The sequence below is a fragment of the Petaurus breviceps genome, unplaced genomic scaffold, assembly GCF_028583685.1.
Source record: "Petaurus breviceps papuanus isolate PSGF00001 unplaced genomic scaffold, PetGlider_PUasm1.0 156, whole genome shotgun sequence".
In the NCBI taxonomy this organism is placed as follows: Eukaryota; Metazoa; Chordata; class Mammalia; order Diprotodontia; family Petauridae; genus Petaurus; species Petaurus breviceps.
The window spans coordinates 9,062,903-9,078,330 of NW_027185720.1; the positions used below are offsets into that span (position 1 = coordinate 9,062,903).

The 15,428-nt window shown below is 41.5% G+C and overlaps 1 protein-coding gene across 1 annotated transcript in view; it reads right to left on the reverse strand.

Annotated features, from left to right (window-relative positions):
- SYN3 (synapsin III) overlaps positions 1-15,428 on the reverse strand; it is a 406,353-nt gene that overhangs the window by 290,177 nt on the left and 100,748 nt on the right. Inside the window, 3 exon segments of the mRNA XM_069082163.1 lie at positions 650-739; positions 13,261-13,293; positions 13,295-13,408. Coding sequence (XP_068938264.1) covers positions 650-739; positions 13,261-13,293; positions 13,295-13,408 — 237 coding nt within the window.

Genomic DNA, 15,428 nt, shown 5'->3' on the forward strand with positions numbered 1-15,428 from the left:
CCAGTAATGACCACAGACACAATAAACCCTAAGACAGAGGCTGCCAGACCTGCCCCCACATGTCCTGGGTCCTATGGTCTATTCCTGGATTCTTTTTAAAGTATCGGTGGTATCCAGTGGGGAAGAAAGAACCAAATCTTACTTTTGCTTTCCAGCGATAGATAAAACACGAATAGTTGTGTATATTCAACATCAAAAGAGGAATATTATCTTCTCACCACTCCTTACAGGTCTTTACCCACTTTCACTGACCACATACTTCCATGTTTGGCCTTGGATTCACACAGGCAAGGGCTCTCTCTGCCCTGCTGAGAACCCAGATCCAAAGAAACGGCTGCCTGCATTTACCACTTGACCTGCCCCATGGCATTTAACCCAAAGAGATCATTATTTTCTGAGAAAAAATGAGAGCTTTCCCCACATGACTTCACAACACCTCTTTAGCTTTCAGGGGGTCAGAGGGTCAGAAGGAGTGAGAAAATGTTTTCTCATGAATACCCTTGTCCCATCGTACCTCCTCCCTTCCCTCTACTTCATTCCATGTACAAAATGGTGCTGTCTGTATATGCTAGGTAAATTCATCGAATTCCCAAAGAGTCTTGTAGACCCCTGAGCCAAAAGATGATTCAAGGAAACCAGTTGTACTTACCATTTGCTTGTGATTAGGGAAAAATGTTTGTTCTACAAGTGGAAACTTCTCTGGGTCCAGTGAATTGAAGATCATAATTAATTGGAGAAACTGAAAGAGAAAAAAGAACTTGGTAAGGGTTCTGAATATGGAGGACAACATAGGATCTTAGGGACCTCAGAGACCCTACTTCAATCCCCTTATTTTACAGATGAGAAAAATGAGACCCCAGAGGTAAAGTTACTTGTCCAGGGTCCTACAGGTAGTAAGCTTCAGAGGCAGGCTTTGAATTCAAGCCCTCTGGTTCCAGTTCTTCCTCCCCTCACCCCCTCACTGTGACCTGAAAGAATCTCAGACTCTCCTCCAGTATCCTTCAGCCTGCCTCTAATGATCTTCCACTACCATACAGTAGAATTTGCTTCCATCTAGAATCCTAAGCCCTTTGTAGTCTGATCCCTTCTTCCACCAATACCTGTCCCCACCTAACACCAGAAGCTTTCACCTGGAGCCAAAATATTTTTTTTAATTTTTTTAAAGTTTTTAAAAATTAATTTATTTTTAGTTTTCTACATTCACTTCCATAGGTTTTTAATTTTCTCTCCCTCTCTCCCCTTCCCAAGACATGCAATCTGAGATAGGCTCTATATATACATTCCTATTAAACATTTTCACATTAGTCATGTTGTAAAAGAGGAATTATGATGAATGGGAAGAACCATGAGAAAGAAAAAAACAACAAAAAGAAAACAGTCTGCTTCCCTCCACATTCAGGCTCCACTCCTCTGGATGTAGATGGGATTTTCCATCATGAGTTCTTTGGAATTGTTTTAGGACCTTGCATTGCTGAGAAGGGATAAGTCTATCAAAGTCAGTCATCAAACACTGCAGCTGTTACTGTCTACAGTGTTCTGGTTCTGCTCACTTCACTTGGCATCAGTTCATCTAAATCTTTCCAGGTTTCTCTGAAGTCTGCCTATTCATCATTTCTTGTAGCACAATAGTATTCCATTACATTCATATACCACAACTTGTTTAGCCATTCTCCAATTGATGAACATCCCCTCAATTTCCAGTTCTTGGTCACCACAAAAAGAGCTGCTATAAATATTTTTGTACATGTGGGTCCTTTTCCCATTTTTATTATCTTTTTGGGATACAGCCCTAAAAGTGGTACTGCTGGGTCAAAGGGTATACACATTTTTTTTTTGGAGGGGGAAGGCAAGGCAGTTGGGGTTAAGTGATTTGCCCAAGGTCACACAGCTACATAAGTGTCAAGTTCACATTTGAACTCAGGTTCTCAACTCCACCAACAATGAATTAGTGCTTCAACTTTCCCACATCTTTTCCAACATCTATCATTTTAGTGTTGTGTCATGTTAGTCAATCTGATAGGTAGGATGTGGTACCTCAGAGTTGTTTTGATTTTCACCTTTCTAATTAATAGTGATTTAGAACATTTATTCATATGACTATAGATAGCCTGTTCATATCTTTTGATCATTTATCAATTGGGGAATGGCTTGTATTCTTGTAAATTTGATTCAGTTCTCTATATATTTTAGAAATGAGACCTTTATCAGATACACTGACTGTAAAAATTCTTTACCTGTTTTCCTCTTAATCTTGGTTGCATTAGCTTTGTTTGTGCAAACCCTTTTTTTTTTCTTTTTGGAGGGCAAGTGGGGTTAAGTGACTTGCCCAAGGTCAGAGGCTAGTTTTTGTGATAAATATCTGAAGCCAGATTTGAACTCAGGTCCTCCTGACTCCAGGGCCAGTGTGCTATTCACTACACCACCTAGCCACCCCCTGTGAACTCTTTTTAATTTAATATAATCAAAATTATTGATTTTGCATTTCATAATGTTCTCTATCTCTTGTTTGGTCACAAATTCCTTCATTCTCCATAAATCTAACAGATAAACTGTTCCTTGATACCCTAATTTGTCTATAGTATCTGCCTTTATGTAGTTTTCTTTTTTAAGAAATATTTTTATTAAACTATTTTTTAAAAATTATTACTTAAAAATTTTTAATTAATTTTTTTGAGTTTAAATTATCTTTTCTCCTGTAGTCTTTCCCCCACCCATTGAGAAGTCAAGAAATATATCAGTTATACATGTGAAGTCATGCAGAATATCTCAGCACAGTCTTCTTGCTTTCCTCTAAACTTGGCCTCATTCCCAGATCCAGAGGCTCTGGATCTGATCCATAGGATCACAGATTTAGAGCCAGAAGGTATCTTAGTGATCTCCTCTATCCTCTTCATTGATACAGAGGAAACTGAGTACCAGAAAAGTGAAATGGCACAAGCAGTGAACGCCAAAGTGGAATCTAAACTGGAGATTTTTGCCTCCAAATCCAGGGCTCCTCTCTTAGCTCATGAGTATACAAGATTTTCACTGAAATTAAAATAGGACATATTTCTCTTGCGTGTAGAAATAGGTTGATTGTGGGGTGGCTAGGTTGTGCAGTGAATAGAGCACTGGCCCTGGAGTCAGGAGGACCTGAGTTCAAATCTGGCCTTAGACACTTAACACTTACTAGCTGTGTGACCTTGGGCAAGTCACTTAACCCCACTTGCCCTGCCTTCCCCTCTCCAAAAAAGAAAAAAAAAATGGGTTGATTCTTTTGACATATTCTCTGGCTCTTAGAGTTCCTAACCCCTAATTAATCTTTATTCTCCCCCCATCCCTCTCTTCAATCCCTCTTTCATTAGTGTTGTACCAACAGCATTTTTTCTCCCCCAAATCAGAATGGAATTGTAGAAATATTTCCCCAAAAATTGCAGGATAAAAATGTTAGTGCTGACAGGGACCTTAGAAAACATCTAGTTAATCCTTTCATTTTACAGATAGGGAAACTGAGTCCCAGGGAGGTTAAATGACTTGCACAATGTCATATAAGTATGACTTTATTTTGAAAAGAGCACACCTTGTTATTTTAATCAGCCCAGCATCTAATCTTTTCGCAACTTTCAACTAAATCATAAACGTGTAACTGAAAAAGTTAAAAATGAAATAAACTATATTCCCTGAATTGCTTTGTATAAAAGGGATTTTTAGAGACCACTTCATCCGACCCCTTCATTTCACACATGAGGAAACTGAAATGTAGAGAAATGAAATGCTTGGGGTTCCCTGACCATTTGGTGTATTAGTAACTGGGTGAATGCCAAAAAGTAGCATTTGTTAAACTTTTTGGTCTCAGGATTCTTAAAAGTTTTTGTTTATGTTGGTTATATCTGTCAGTATTTAGGAATTAAAATAGCTTATTGTCATGAAAACAATTTTGATCTCACAGACTCCCTGAAAGGGCCTCAGGGACACCCAGGGTTCCTTAGACCATACTTTGAGAACCACAGGTATTGAAGAGGGAACAATGGCAATTGGGAGAAGTTAATCTCATTATAGAACACTCATGCTGCTGCTTATGCATCCTTTTGCTTTATAAGTGTGCCTAAAGTATTTATTACATGTCCTTGTGATATACACTTTAAAAAATTTTTTAAAATTTTTGCACATTACGTGGAAATACAATTTAATTCATTTTTGAAAATTCTGAGTTTAAAATTCTCTCCCTTCCTCCTCTCACCCCTCACTGAGAAGAGAAGCAATTTGATATGTTATACAAGTGTAGTCATGCAATACATATTTCCATATTAGTCATGTTGTAAAGGAAACAGACAAAAAACCCAAGAAAATACAAGTAAAAAACGTATACTTCAATCTGCGCTCAAACTTTATCAATTCTTTTTCTGGAGGTAGATAGCATTTTTCATCATAAGTCCTTTGGGATTGTCTTGGATCATTGTAATGATCACAATAGCTAAGCAGGAGTGAGGAACCTGTGACCTCAAGGCCACATGTGACCCTCTAGTTGCTCAGGCCCTTTGAATCCAAACTAAGGTCTGTGGATTCAGTCAAAGGGCTGGACTTGAGGATCTAGAGGGCCACATGTGACCTTGAGGTCACAGGTTCCTGTAGCAGCAAGCACCCCAGGTCCCTAGGGTGGCTGCCAACACAGGTTCTTAGATCTGCTTTGTTAAAGGAAAACAACTCAAAATGGGTTAGCAAGCTTACTTTAATCAGTCAAATATGTATCATTTACCTAGTTCAGGGGAAAAAGGTCAGCACCCCAAACTTCAGAGTATACAGACAAAATTATTAAAACAGAAAAACAGATCAAGTAGACGGGTTTCCAAAACTGTCCAACCATTACATCCAAACCAAATCAACATCTGGGTTTTTCAAAGCCTGGGGGCTCTCAACAACGGCTTCCCAGAGTCTCATCTGATCAAATCACAGAACACTTCTCAAAGTGAGCCCCAAAACAAAGCCTCAAATCAGGGTTTATATGGCTTGCTCCTGGCTCAGAGAATGTAACAACCTTCTGGACCCACTAGCCAATCAAAAAGTATCTACTGAAAAACAAGCCTCCCACCCCAGGCTCCAGGTGCACTTTAGCCTAGGGACAGGGAAGACCTTTAAATTTGCATTTCCATTACAATTCCTTACCCTTGAGCTAAGTCATTCACAGTTGATCATCATACAATATTGGTAATATACACTTGATTTTGATTTTGACTTCCTTCTCAAATTTGAGATCATTGGAGAGCTCCCTATGCAGCTACAATACTCTGAGATACTTACTACTTTTCTTCTTTATTGGCTTGATTCCTATATGTATCATTAGAATTCTGTTCTTAAGAGCCTTCCTGTCTGTGTAGGCCTCATGGCAGCTATGTAAATTAATCACAACAGAACAATGTCAGGGACTCTCTAGTTGATGAGAATTCAGGAGAATGTGGATGGCAGGACTCAGTCATCTGCGGCTAGATTTAAAACTTTTTTATAGGACACTGAACTGGAATTTTGCTCTATTGATTACTCAGTTCCTGAATTCTGGATCTCACCTCTGTCTGGCTAGTTTATAGCTTGTTTGGGCAATGGCCACTTCCTCTGGCCTTGTGATCTGCAACTCCAGCTATCAGCCTTAACTTCCTTTGGAGATATCACCAACACCTGGTCCTTTAAGTTCCAAGATGAGCTTCCTGGTCACTGAATTCAGTTCACTTGCACTACAGGCCTGCCTCCAACCTCCCTCCCAGCCTGTACTAAGGACATTCAGCTTTAAGCCTCTCCCCCAATGCAGGGAAACACCATGGAACAGTTCATTTCCCATTCTTCCAGAAATTTTTTTTTTGGTGTCTCAGGAATCATGCTTGCTGGTTGACTGATAATAGGGATCTTTTCTCTAGACATTTCTGAAACCTCTTTTCCTAAAATCTTGGTTATGTGTCAGAGCATGCTGAACATTATTTTCATTAGCAATCATGAACTCTAGGTTGGTAAAGTCCCCTTCTCCCTGGGTTCCTGTCAATTGCATTTTATCAATCCTGGAATTGTGTTTAGACTGAAAGTAATGGCCCGACATTCCTCTACCCTCTCATAACTATATATATATATATATGCCAAAACATGATCAAAAAATTATATGTAAAGGTGGGGAGAACTTAATTGATTTCCTGAATCAGCAGAAGGTAAATAATAAGATACATGGTTAGAATAAATCACAATCAACTATAGTCTTGATAGCAGTGTTTGTTCTTTTTGTGGATTATAGGCCCCTTTGGCAGTCTGGTGAACTCTATAGACCCCTTCACAGAATAATTTTTTAATTGCTTAAAAGAAAATCCATAGGATTACAAAAAACCCACAAACATTAGTGAAAATAAAGATGCAATATTTTTTCCCCTCCAAGTCTAATGCCTCATGAAATCTGTCTACAGATCTCTCAAGGGGCTGTGGATCCCAGGTGAAGAACCCCCAATAAAGCCTAAGTGTGAAAAGTTCTGGTATGAAATGAAGTGCTGTATAGGAATTGTGTTCAGATTGACTGAAGGAACTTGGTTATGGCTTAGGAGTTGTCTGTAAAACATCAACCTAGTTTAGAACAGAAGCAATTCCAGAGATAGAAGCAAGTACAGAATTCTAGTAAAACACTTGAAGAGGAACTGATTGGGGTAGGGGAGGAGAAAAGGGTAGAAGGAGAAGCCTTGGTTGAGATCTTGTTTCCTCTCCATGATTTTGGTAGAGGAGAGCCTTACAGACAAGGGTATTTTGGATTTCCCTTCTAACTTTCAGTATCTCAGAGGCATCCCTGGAACAGCTGATGGCCTCATCTGCTTTGGAAGCCAAGATTAGACGAGACATAGCTCAGCAAGGAATCCAGCAAAGAAGTTACACCACGCTCAAGGGGACTTATGAATATCCACAAAGGGGAGCAAAGGACTTCCAGGAACTGGGAGTTATTGCTCGAGTCTACTTTCCCTTGGACTCTGTATTTACCGTAAGATCATGTCACAGACATTTTTATGCTTTATACGAACTGTTCTTACTGTTTTCCTTCAGTAAATAGCCCTTTCTAAAAGCTACTTAAGGCTACGTTAATGCTGTTTGTAATCCTGGGGGAAAGCACGCCAGTGGGGGCTCATGAACGATCCTCTAGAGCCCTTCAGAGGTACTCCTAGAGCACTGATGTGACATGGTAGCCATGTTCTGGGGATGAGAGTTGGTTAAACAGCTGAAGTGGGACCTTAGCGGCCATTGTAGTTCAACCCCTTCATTTTAGAAATAGGGAAAAATGAGACCTAAGGAGGTTTAACAACTTTCCTAAAGTCACACAAGGAAGCAAGTATCTGAGAGAAGATTTGAACCCAGGTCCTCTGACTCCACACCTCGGACTCTTTGCATGGTCCCACTCAATTCCTGGAAACATACTTATGAAGAAAGTTCCCCACACAGACCCATTAGCCTGCAGACAGGTATGAGTCCTGCTCTCCCATCCCGGCATCATAAAGCTCCTGTATGTTTATGATGCCTGGCTGGGGAATATGGAAGGAAAGATTGGTCATACAACCCACAGGACAAAACAGACCCATTTCAATAGTCTGCAAACTTGATGCATCCCAACAGGTAAAAGACCAGCCTGCAAATCCACAGGTGGAATTGGAGAAAGCTGAGGGTCCAGAAAGAATGGGGAGGAAAGGGGAGGAGCCTGCTATACTCAGCCCTGCCCAGTCCCTATCTGGGGTACTGCTTTCAGATCTGAGTGCCATGTTTTAAGAAGGCAATTGATGAGTGTCTTGAGAAAGGGGTCTAGGACAGTGAAGGGCCTTGAGTTCAAATTATATGATAATGCTATGATAACAATAATAATGAGGAGGAGGAGGAGGATGGTAACTAGTATTTATATGGCACCTTTCAAACAATATCTTATTTAATCCTCAAAACAACCCTGGGAAGTAGGTATAAATCTCCATCATGCAGATGAGGAAATGGGGGCAAACACGTAAGTCACTTGTCAAGGGTCACATAGTCAATAAGTGTCTGAGCCTGGTCTTGAACTCAGTTCTTGAAATCCAATTTCCTATCCATTGTACTACCAAGCTATTTAGGCCAAGAAGGAACTCAATAGTGGTTGTGACAGTAAAGAGGGATTAGTTTTGTTTTACTTGACCTCAGGGGACAAATTAGGGAGCGAGTTGGAGAGAGGATAATTTTGGCTCTGATTAGGGGGAAAATCCTAATACTTAGAGCTGTCCTTGAATGCCGTGGGCTACCTTATAAGGTAGTGAGCTCCCTGTCACCAGTGGTCAGCTCATCATCTTTGGGAAGGTATAATAGAGATGGTCCCTTTTCCTGAATAGGTAGGACTAAAAGATATCTCCAGATCCTCCTGACTAGGGGATTTGGGGGGGAAAGACTGAGGAAAACTAGGTGGCATGGTAGAGTGCAGAGCCTGGAGTCAGGAAGACCTGAGTTCAAATACAGCTTCAAACACTTACTAGCTGTGAGACCCTAGGCAAGTTGCTTCACCCTGTTTGCCTCAGTTTCCTCATCTGTAAAATGACCTGCAGCAGGAAATGGTAAACCACTCCAGGATCTTTGCCAAGAAAACACTGAATGGGGTCATGAAGAGTCAGACACAACTAGATAACAGCTGAGGGAAGGCTATTGGGACGGCCACACGTTCTGTATCTGAAAATGGAAATGCTCCTGTTGACTCAGGACAGAGCATGGAGTCCACAGGTCTCTGGGTGAGCTGGAGGTCACATGCACAAAGCTTTCTGGCCTCCAGCAGCCATGGCATTAGAAAGCAATCCTCCTTGGCATGTGCCACCCTAATCCTGTCATAGGGCTAAACCTTCCACCACTTCCTTGGGTTTGGCTCTCCTCCCAGCCTGGGCATGTAGGTCTGAGTCCCTCCAGGCATAATACCTGTACCTAAAAAATGGGGGGGGAAGGGAAGAAAGCTGGGGCAGGGATGGGGGTGCAGTCCTAGCTCACAGACGAAGAGAATCTTAGGATCATCTATTTCCAGCTGGAAGGAACCTCAGAGGCCCTCAGGTCTAGTGCGCCTCATTTTGCAATTAAGTAAACAGAGGCCCAGAGAAGTGAAGGGGCTTGGATAGTAACATGGGCAGTAAGATGCTGAAGCAGAATTTCAACCCAGTTCTCTGGTTCCAAAGCCAACACTTTTCTCTGTGGAGGAAAGTGAGACAAGGACATGTTCAATGCCATGTCCAAGAACCCCATGGGCATCTACTCTGTAGAAATCCTTCAGCTGGGGAGGTTGTTAGCTATTTGATGTAATGGAGAGAGGCTGGATCTGGCATTAAGGAGGCCTGGGATCAAGGGCTCCTTCTGAATTATACTGGCTGGGGAACCCTGGGCAAGTAATTTCACCTCTCAATGCCCTAGGGAACTCTTTGTTATTATATTTATTTCTTTATAGGACTGTAAATGGCAGAACAGGTCCAGATCTGCCTGGGTAGAGTGAGTTCCTCACTGAGAGCCCCCTAAATTGACGAACTCATAGGTCCCCCAAAACCCAACCCACTCTGACAGAATTCATTTGGCCTTCAGCCATGCCAGAAGCCAGCAGGGGGCAGCTGAATCCTGATTGAGCACTCAGAGGACCATTCTTATCTACCCAATGGGGAACTAGGAAAGGGGAGACTGGGATTAGGAACATGGGAGCCAAAGCTTTCCAAGGGATTGTGGAGTCCTCAATCCCAGCAGTGATTCAAAGGTAAGAGCCCATTGGGAACTTCTCATTTACACGTCACTTATTAAAAGCTGAAGCTGTCTGCATGTCGGCTCCCCCATCTGAAGGTAAGCTCCTTGAGGGTAGGGCTTGGTTTTCTGACTTTCTTTGTATGCTCAGTGCTCGGTATATAGTAAGTGCTTAATAAATGTTTATTGATTGACTGGGAAAAAGCAGGGCATGCTCCAAACTAGACCCCTAGAGAATGAAAAGGAATGTAGACCGAGTCAAGTCAGTTTGTGGAGTGAACAAATAAATCTAGGGGTTTAGGCAAGTAGGCGACAGAAAACGGGCTTTACAGCAGTGGTCCAGTTAGACTTGGAGTCAGCAAGGCCTGAGTTCAAATTGTGCCACAGATACTTACTTGTCATGTGACTCTAGGCAAGTCATTTAACTTCAGTTTCCTTATGTATAAAATAAAGAGGTCATATCTGTGATATAGAATCCATGATATTGGACCTTTTCCAAAATAGCATCTTGGATAGTTCTCTTCCTCTTATACCTGTATGAACTAGGTCAACTCACATCTTCCCTGGGCCCATCTGATCATCTATAAAATGAGAGAGGTTGACTAGATGGTTGCTGTGGGCTCTCTTAACTCTAATTCAACATCCATGACTTGGAGCTGAATTCTGGTTCTGTCACTTACTACCTAAGTATCTGTGAATAATCAGCCTCAGTGACTTTTCTGGGCCTTGGTTTCCTCATATGTAAAATGAAGACATTTCCCTTACAGCTCTAGATTTATGCCCTGTGTCCTAGTTTTTGAACACAGGAATCCCCTTCCAATCTTGCTGGCTGTACGATTGTTAACACAGGGCTCGCTATCTCCTTCTTCCACACCTTTGCACCGGCTGTTCTCCATGCCTGGAATGTTCTCTCTCCTCCTCTCTCTTTGCCTCCAGGTTCTAGTTTCTGTCAAGACTCAGGTCAAGAACCATTTTCTGCAGTAGACCTTTCCTGTTCCTTCCAGCTTCTAGTGCCTTCTCCTCCAAGGTTAACTGGAATTTGCTCTATATAGAATTACAAATGCCCTTGTTAGAAAGGGAACTTCTGGAGGGCAGGGATGGTTTAGTAGGCTTTGTGTCACTTAGAAGAGTCTGGCACACAGCAAGCACTCAATAAGAAATCCTGCTGAGAGACTGTCATCTTAACCATCTCTGAATGTTCCCCAGTGCTAATGGAAGACTTTGTCCACAGCCTTCGATCAAAATGTGATCACAGACCATCAGGCATCTAAGAGGACATTCAACTCAATTCAAAACATTTATTGAGCACATACTATGTACCACGCACTCAAATCCAATTGATGCCTCAATAGGAATCTCCTCTCTAATACCTCTGACCTCCACTCTGGTGACGGGAAATCCACCCACTCAGGAAGCAGCCCATTCATTCCCCTTTTGGACAGCACCAACCTGGGAGATTTTTCCTTATATAGAACCAAAATCTGTCTCCTTCCAGCATCTCCTCACTGTTCCTAATTTTTCTCCCGGAGGGCTTAGCAGAACAGACTAATCTTTCTTTCGCCTGAGAGACCTTTGGATATTTGAAAACAGTTATTACATCCCACTGTTTCATATGTTCAAAAAAATTTACAGAGTTTGCCAGAGGGTGGGCAATTTTGACCTCCACATTCCTTTCACCAGCCCAGGAAACTAGAGACCCTCCTCTCCCTCTATTTTCCAGCCTGTTGAAATATTTACATCTCAGAATCAGCTCAGCCCTCAGTGATCACAGGAATAACTTCAGCACATACCTGAATTCGCTCCAAACTGATAAAACCTGGCATGACTGAACGCCCAAATGGGTTTTCTGGACAAGTGGGCTGCTGAGAGAAACTTTGACAAGATAGATTTTTGCAGGGGTGGGCTTCATTGTTTAAATCTTTTAAAGCTATTGCATTGCAGAGAAAAGGTATCTTGCTGATGACAGCCCCAAGCAACAAAATCCTCTGACTATTCTTAGAATAACCTTAAAACTACCACTTATCCAATCTGTAATACCCACATGTGGCACCAAGGAATAAGTCTTCCAAAAGCCAGAATTGATGGCAGGGATCTGTATGGAGCATGTTAGCTTACTTTTATCCATTATAACTTCCTTTATTTCTTCTGTTTTCTAATTAAACTAGGGACCATGAGAGCAGGGACTGTATAGACTCCTTTGCTCTTGGTATCTTTAGGTCTTGGCACAGTACTTGGCATACAATAAGTGATTAATAAATGCCTTTTCATTTCTTTTCAGGCTAGCACCTAGCAAATCAGCTCACTTGACCAACGAGATAAAGTGATTTGCCTAAAGTCAGTTAGTAGTAAAGGATGGCTAGGTGATACAGTGGTGAGAGCTGGGGCTTGGAGTCAGGAAGACCTGAGTTCAAATCCAGCTATCAATAGACTATCACAAAAACAACTCTCTTTCCTAGCCACCACTTCCCTATGTATGTTATTTCCCTGTATTAGAAGAGAGACTCCTTGAGGGCAGGGATTATCTTGCTTTTTGTATTTGTATTCTTAGTGCACAACACCTGATATATAGTGAATACTTAATATATGCTTTTTCATTAATTCATTTGTTCTACTGAAGAAGCAATTTCTTAAACCTAGAAAGACTTACATGAATTGATGCAAAGTAAAGTGAGCAGAACCAGGAGAATATTGTAGAAAGTAAAAGCAATATTGTAAGGATGATCAACTGTAAACATTAATTTAGCTATTCTCAGCAATGTAAGGATCCAAGATAATCCTGAGGAATCAGGATTAAAAATGCTGTCTGCCTCCAGAGAAAGAACTGATGGTCTTTGAATAAAGACTATTTTTCCCTCCTTCCTTTTTTTTTTTCCTTTTGGAGTCTTCTTCCACAAAGTGACTAATATGGAAATGTTTTACATGATTGTACATGTATAAGTTAGCTCAGATTGCTTCCTGTCTCAGGAAAAGTGGAGAGGAGAAAGGGAAGAACAGAATTTGGAACTCAAAACTTAAAACAAAAACAACCCCAAAACAATTAATGTTAAAAAATGTTTTTGCATGTAATTGGGGAAATTTTTTTTTAAAAGAAGAGATTTCTTCAGATTTCTATATTGGCATAGGTAGCCTCTGGAACATTTTTATCTCTGTGATTCTATGAGTTGGAATCCTGACATTTTTCTATCTTTATGATAGTGTAAGTCACTTACTTTAATCTGGAGATCTGTTTTCCCAAATGGTAGAGGAGGGATTTGGTCCAGAAGATAGAGTTCAAGGCTCCTTTCATCTTTAAATCTATAATCCTACAGACTTTGAACTTCATTGCCTTGGGGAAAGTCACTTACCCTCTCAGGGAGGACTGGGGGGAGAGAAAGGGGTGGTCAGACTAGATGGTCTCAAGGATTTCTTTCATTTCATCATGGGCCCTGCTAAGGTTTAGTTTCAACACATGAAATACAATGGACTGCCATTTGACAAATGGCTCTCCTTCCAACTCTGCACTTCACCCCAGACTTTCAAAAGAAAACTATCTTCTCGTCTGGTCTCAGCACTCACCACCCAAGGTTTGCTACAGAAGTTGTAAATTACTCCCAATGTAAAAGGAGTTCACACTGTGGAGTCCGCCATATTGGAGGACTAGAATGTGGTAATCCTTTACCAGGGTTATACTGTACGTGTGCGACTGAACCAGGTCAAAGTTTGGCTTGGAGACCAGACAAGCAGAGACAATGGTGACTTCATATAAAGATCGAAGTTTATTTAACTGAGCAAAGATTAGGTGTCCAGCTTTGCGGTATGGACTTGAGATACTGTCTCTCTTCAAGGGACTTTCAAAGCTGTGGAGAAGGTACTTTGTGAATTCTGGCTGTATTTAAATGAATCCAATAGAGATTGAACTGGTGCTTATAAGGCCTAGAGTTCATCTAGTCTAAATTACTCATTTTACATATGGAGAAATTGAGACCCAAATGAGTTCACTTACCCAAGGTCACCCAAGTCGTATATGTCAGAAGCAGAATTTGAACCTGGGTCTCCTAACTTCAAAGACAGTGTACTGGGAGGCAACACGGTGTAGTAGAAAGTATGTAAGTATGTGTGTGAAGCTGAATTTGAACTCTGGTCTTTCTGACTCCAGACTCTTTTTGCTGAGCCACCCAGATGCTTGCTCTCAAGGGGGAAGAAAGGGGTGGTAGGAGAGAGAGGTAGAGAGAGGAGAGAAGAAGGGGGAGAAAGGAGGGGTCAACATATACATAGAAGAGTAAATACAAATTCTATGCAGAGTAAATTCAAAGTACCATTCTCTAGATTCCATCACCTTCCCCAAGTGGGTGCCTCTTGCCTCCCTTTTAGGCCCCTTTTATATGGCTAAGTCTAGTAGAATGTAAACTCAAAGGAGGGCAAGGACTGCCATTTTTCCCCCTTATATTTGTATCCTCAGCCTCAGCCATCATGATATCTGACACATACTTAATAAGTTTGCTGATTTGCTGAACTTGGGGGCGAAAGAGAACATTAAAAAGGGGCTGGTGGTCAAGATGAGCCTTGGATGGGAAAAGGCATTTGAACTGGAAAAAAAACTATAGAATCGATGAGGGAGGGTCACCCCAAGGTCACCTACTCACTTTACTGCCCATCTAGGCTTTCAATTTTTTTTTCTTTTTTCTTCAATTTTTCTTTTGGTTTTTAACTAAAATTCAAATTTGGCTGAAAATCTTCCACTACTTAAGATAAGTGGAATTTCAAAGTGCCCCCATCTTCACAGGCAATCCCTACCCCACCCCCAACAGCTCCAGAAATGCCCGGAGCTATGGCAGCCTGGCCAGAAGGACCCAGAGTTCCAGTGTGACTTTTTGTGAAGGGATGGTCATTCATCTGGATGGATGAGTTCTGGAATGCTTGTTTGAGGGCTGATCTTGTTCCTTCATTCCTGCTCCCAACACATCTCATAGGGCATTAGAATTAGGGAACTGAAATGGACCTTAGGAAACTTGTAGACCCACCCCTTCATTTTAGAGAGGAAAGAACAGAAGTCTGTAGAGGGAAGGTTGGTCCTCAAAGAGGACCATGACATCAGGGAAGTGACGCCATGACATGCAAGTGAATTGGACTTAAGTGAGGCAGGGCCATGCAAAGTCGCCAGCCTCACTTTCTCCTCCAGAGTGGTCTGGGTCCAGTGGCCAGATATAGATCGGGATGACTGAAGATGGCCCAGGACACAGTGGGGAACCTTGACTTTAAACTAAGGCCTTTCTAGGTTCTCACTTTGACTGAGGCAACACCCATTCAGTGATTAAGGTTAGGTAAGAAATAAGAAAGTCCAAGAAAAACAAACAAACAAGCAGTGATCTGGGAAGGGAAGACACTCAGGATTTCTGGCCAAAACAAAAACAATTGCTATTTACATTCACTTTGAACCAATCAGGACTCAAACAGTGACCAATAGGGCTTGGGCTGGGACCTATTGTGGGCCAACCAGTGAGAGCCAGAGTGATTTGGGTTTAAGGCATCATATTTATGAAAAACAAACAAAAAAAAAGGTTTCATTCAGTCATCAAAATGGGAAAAGGGCTTCCCCAAGGCCATGGTAGGAGTTAGAAAACAGAATCAGGAGGAAAACTTGTAGCTACTAACTCCCTTCAGACTTTCTTCTAGTCTTCCATGAAGGCAGGGGCTGCCTTACATATTTTTTGTATTTCTACAGTGCTTGGAATGATGCTGAGCAC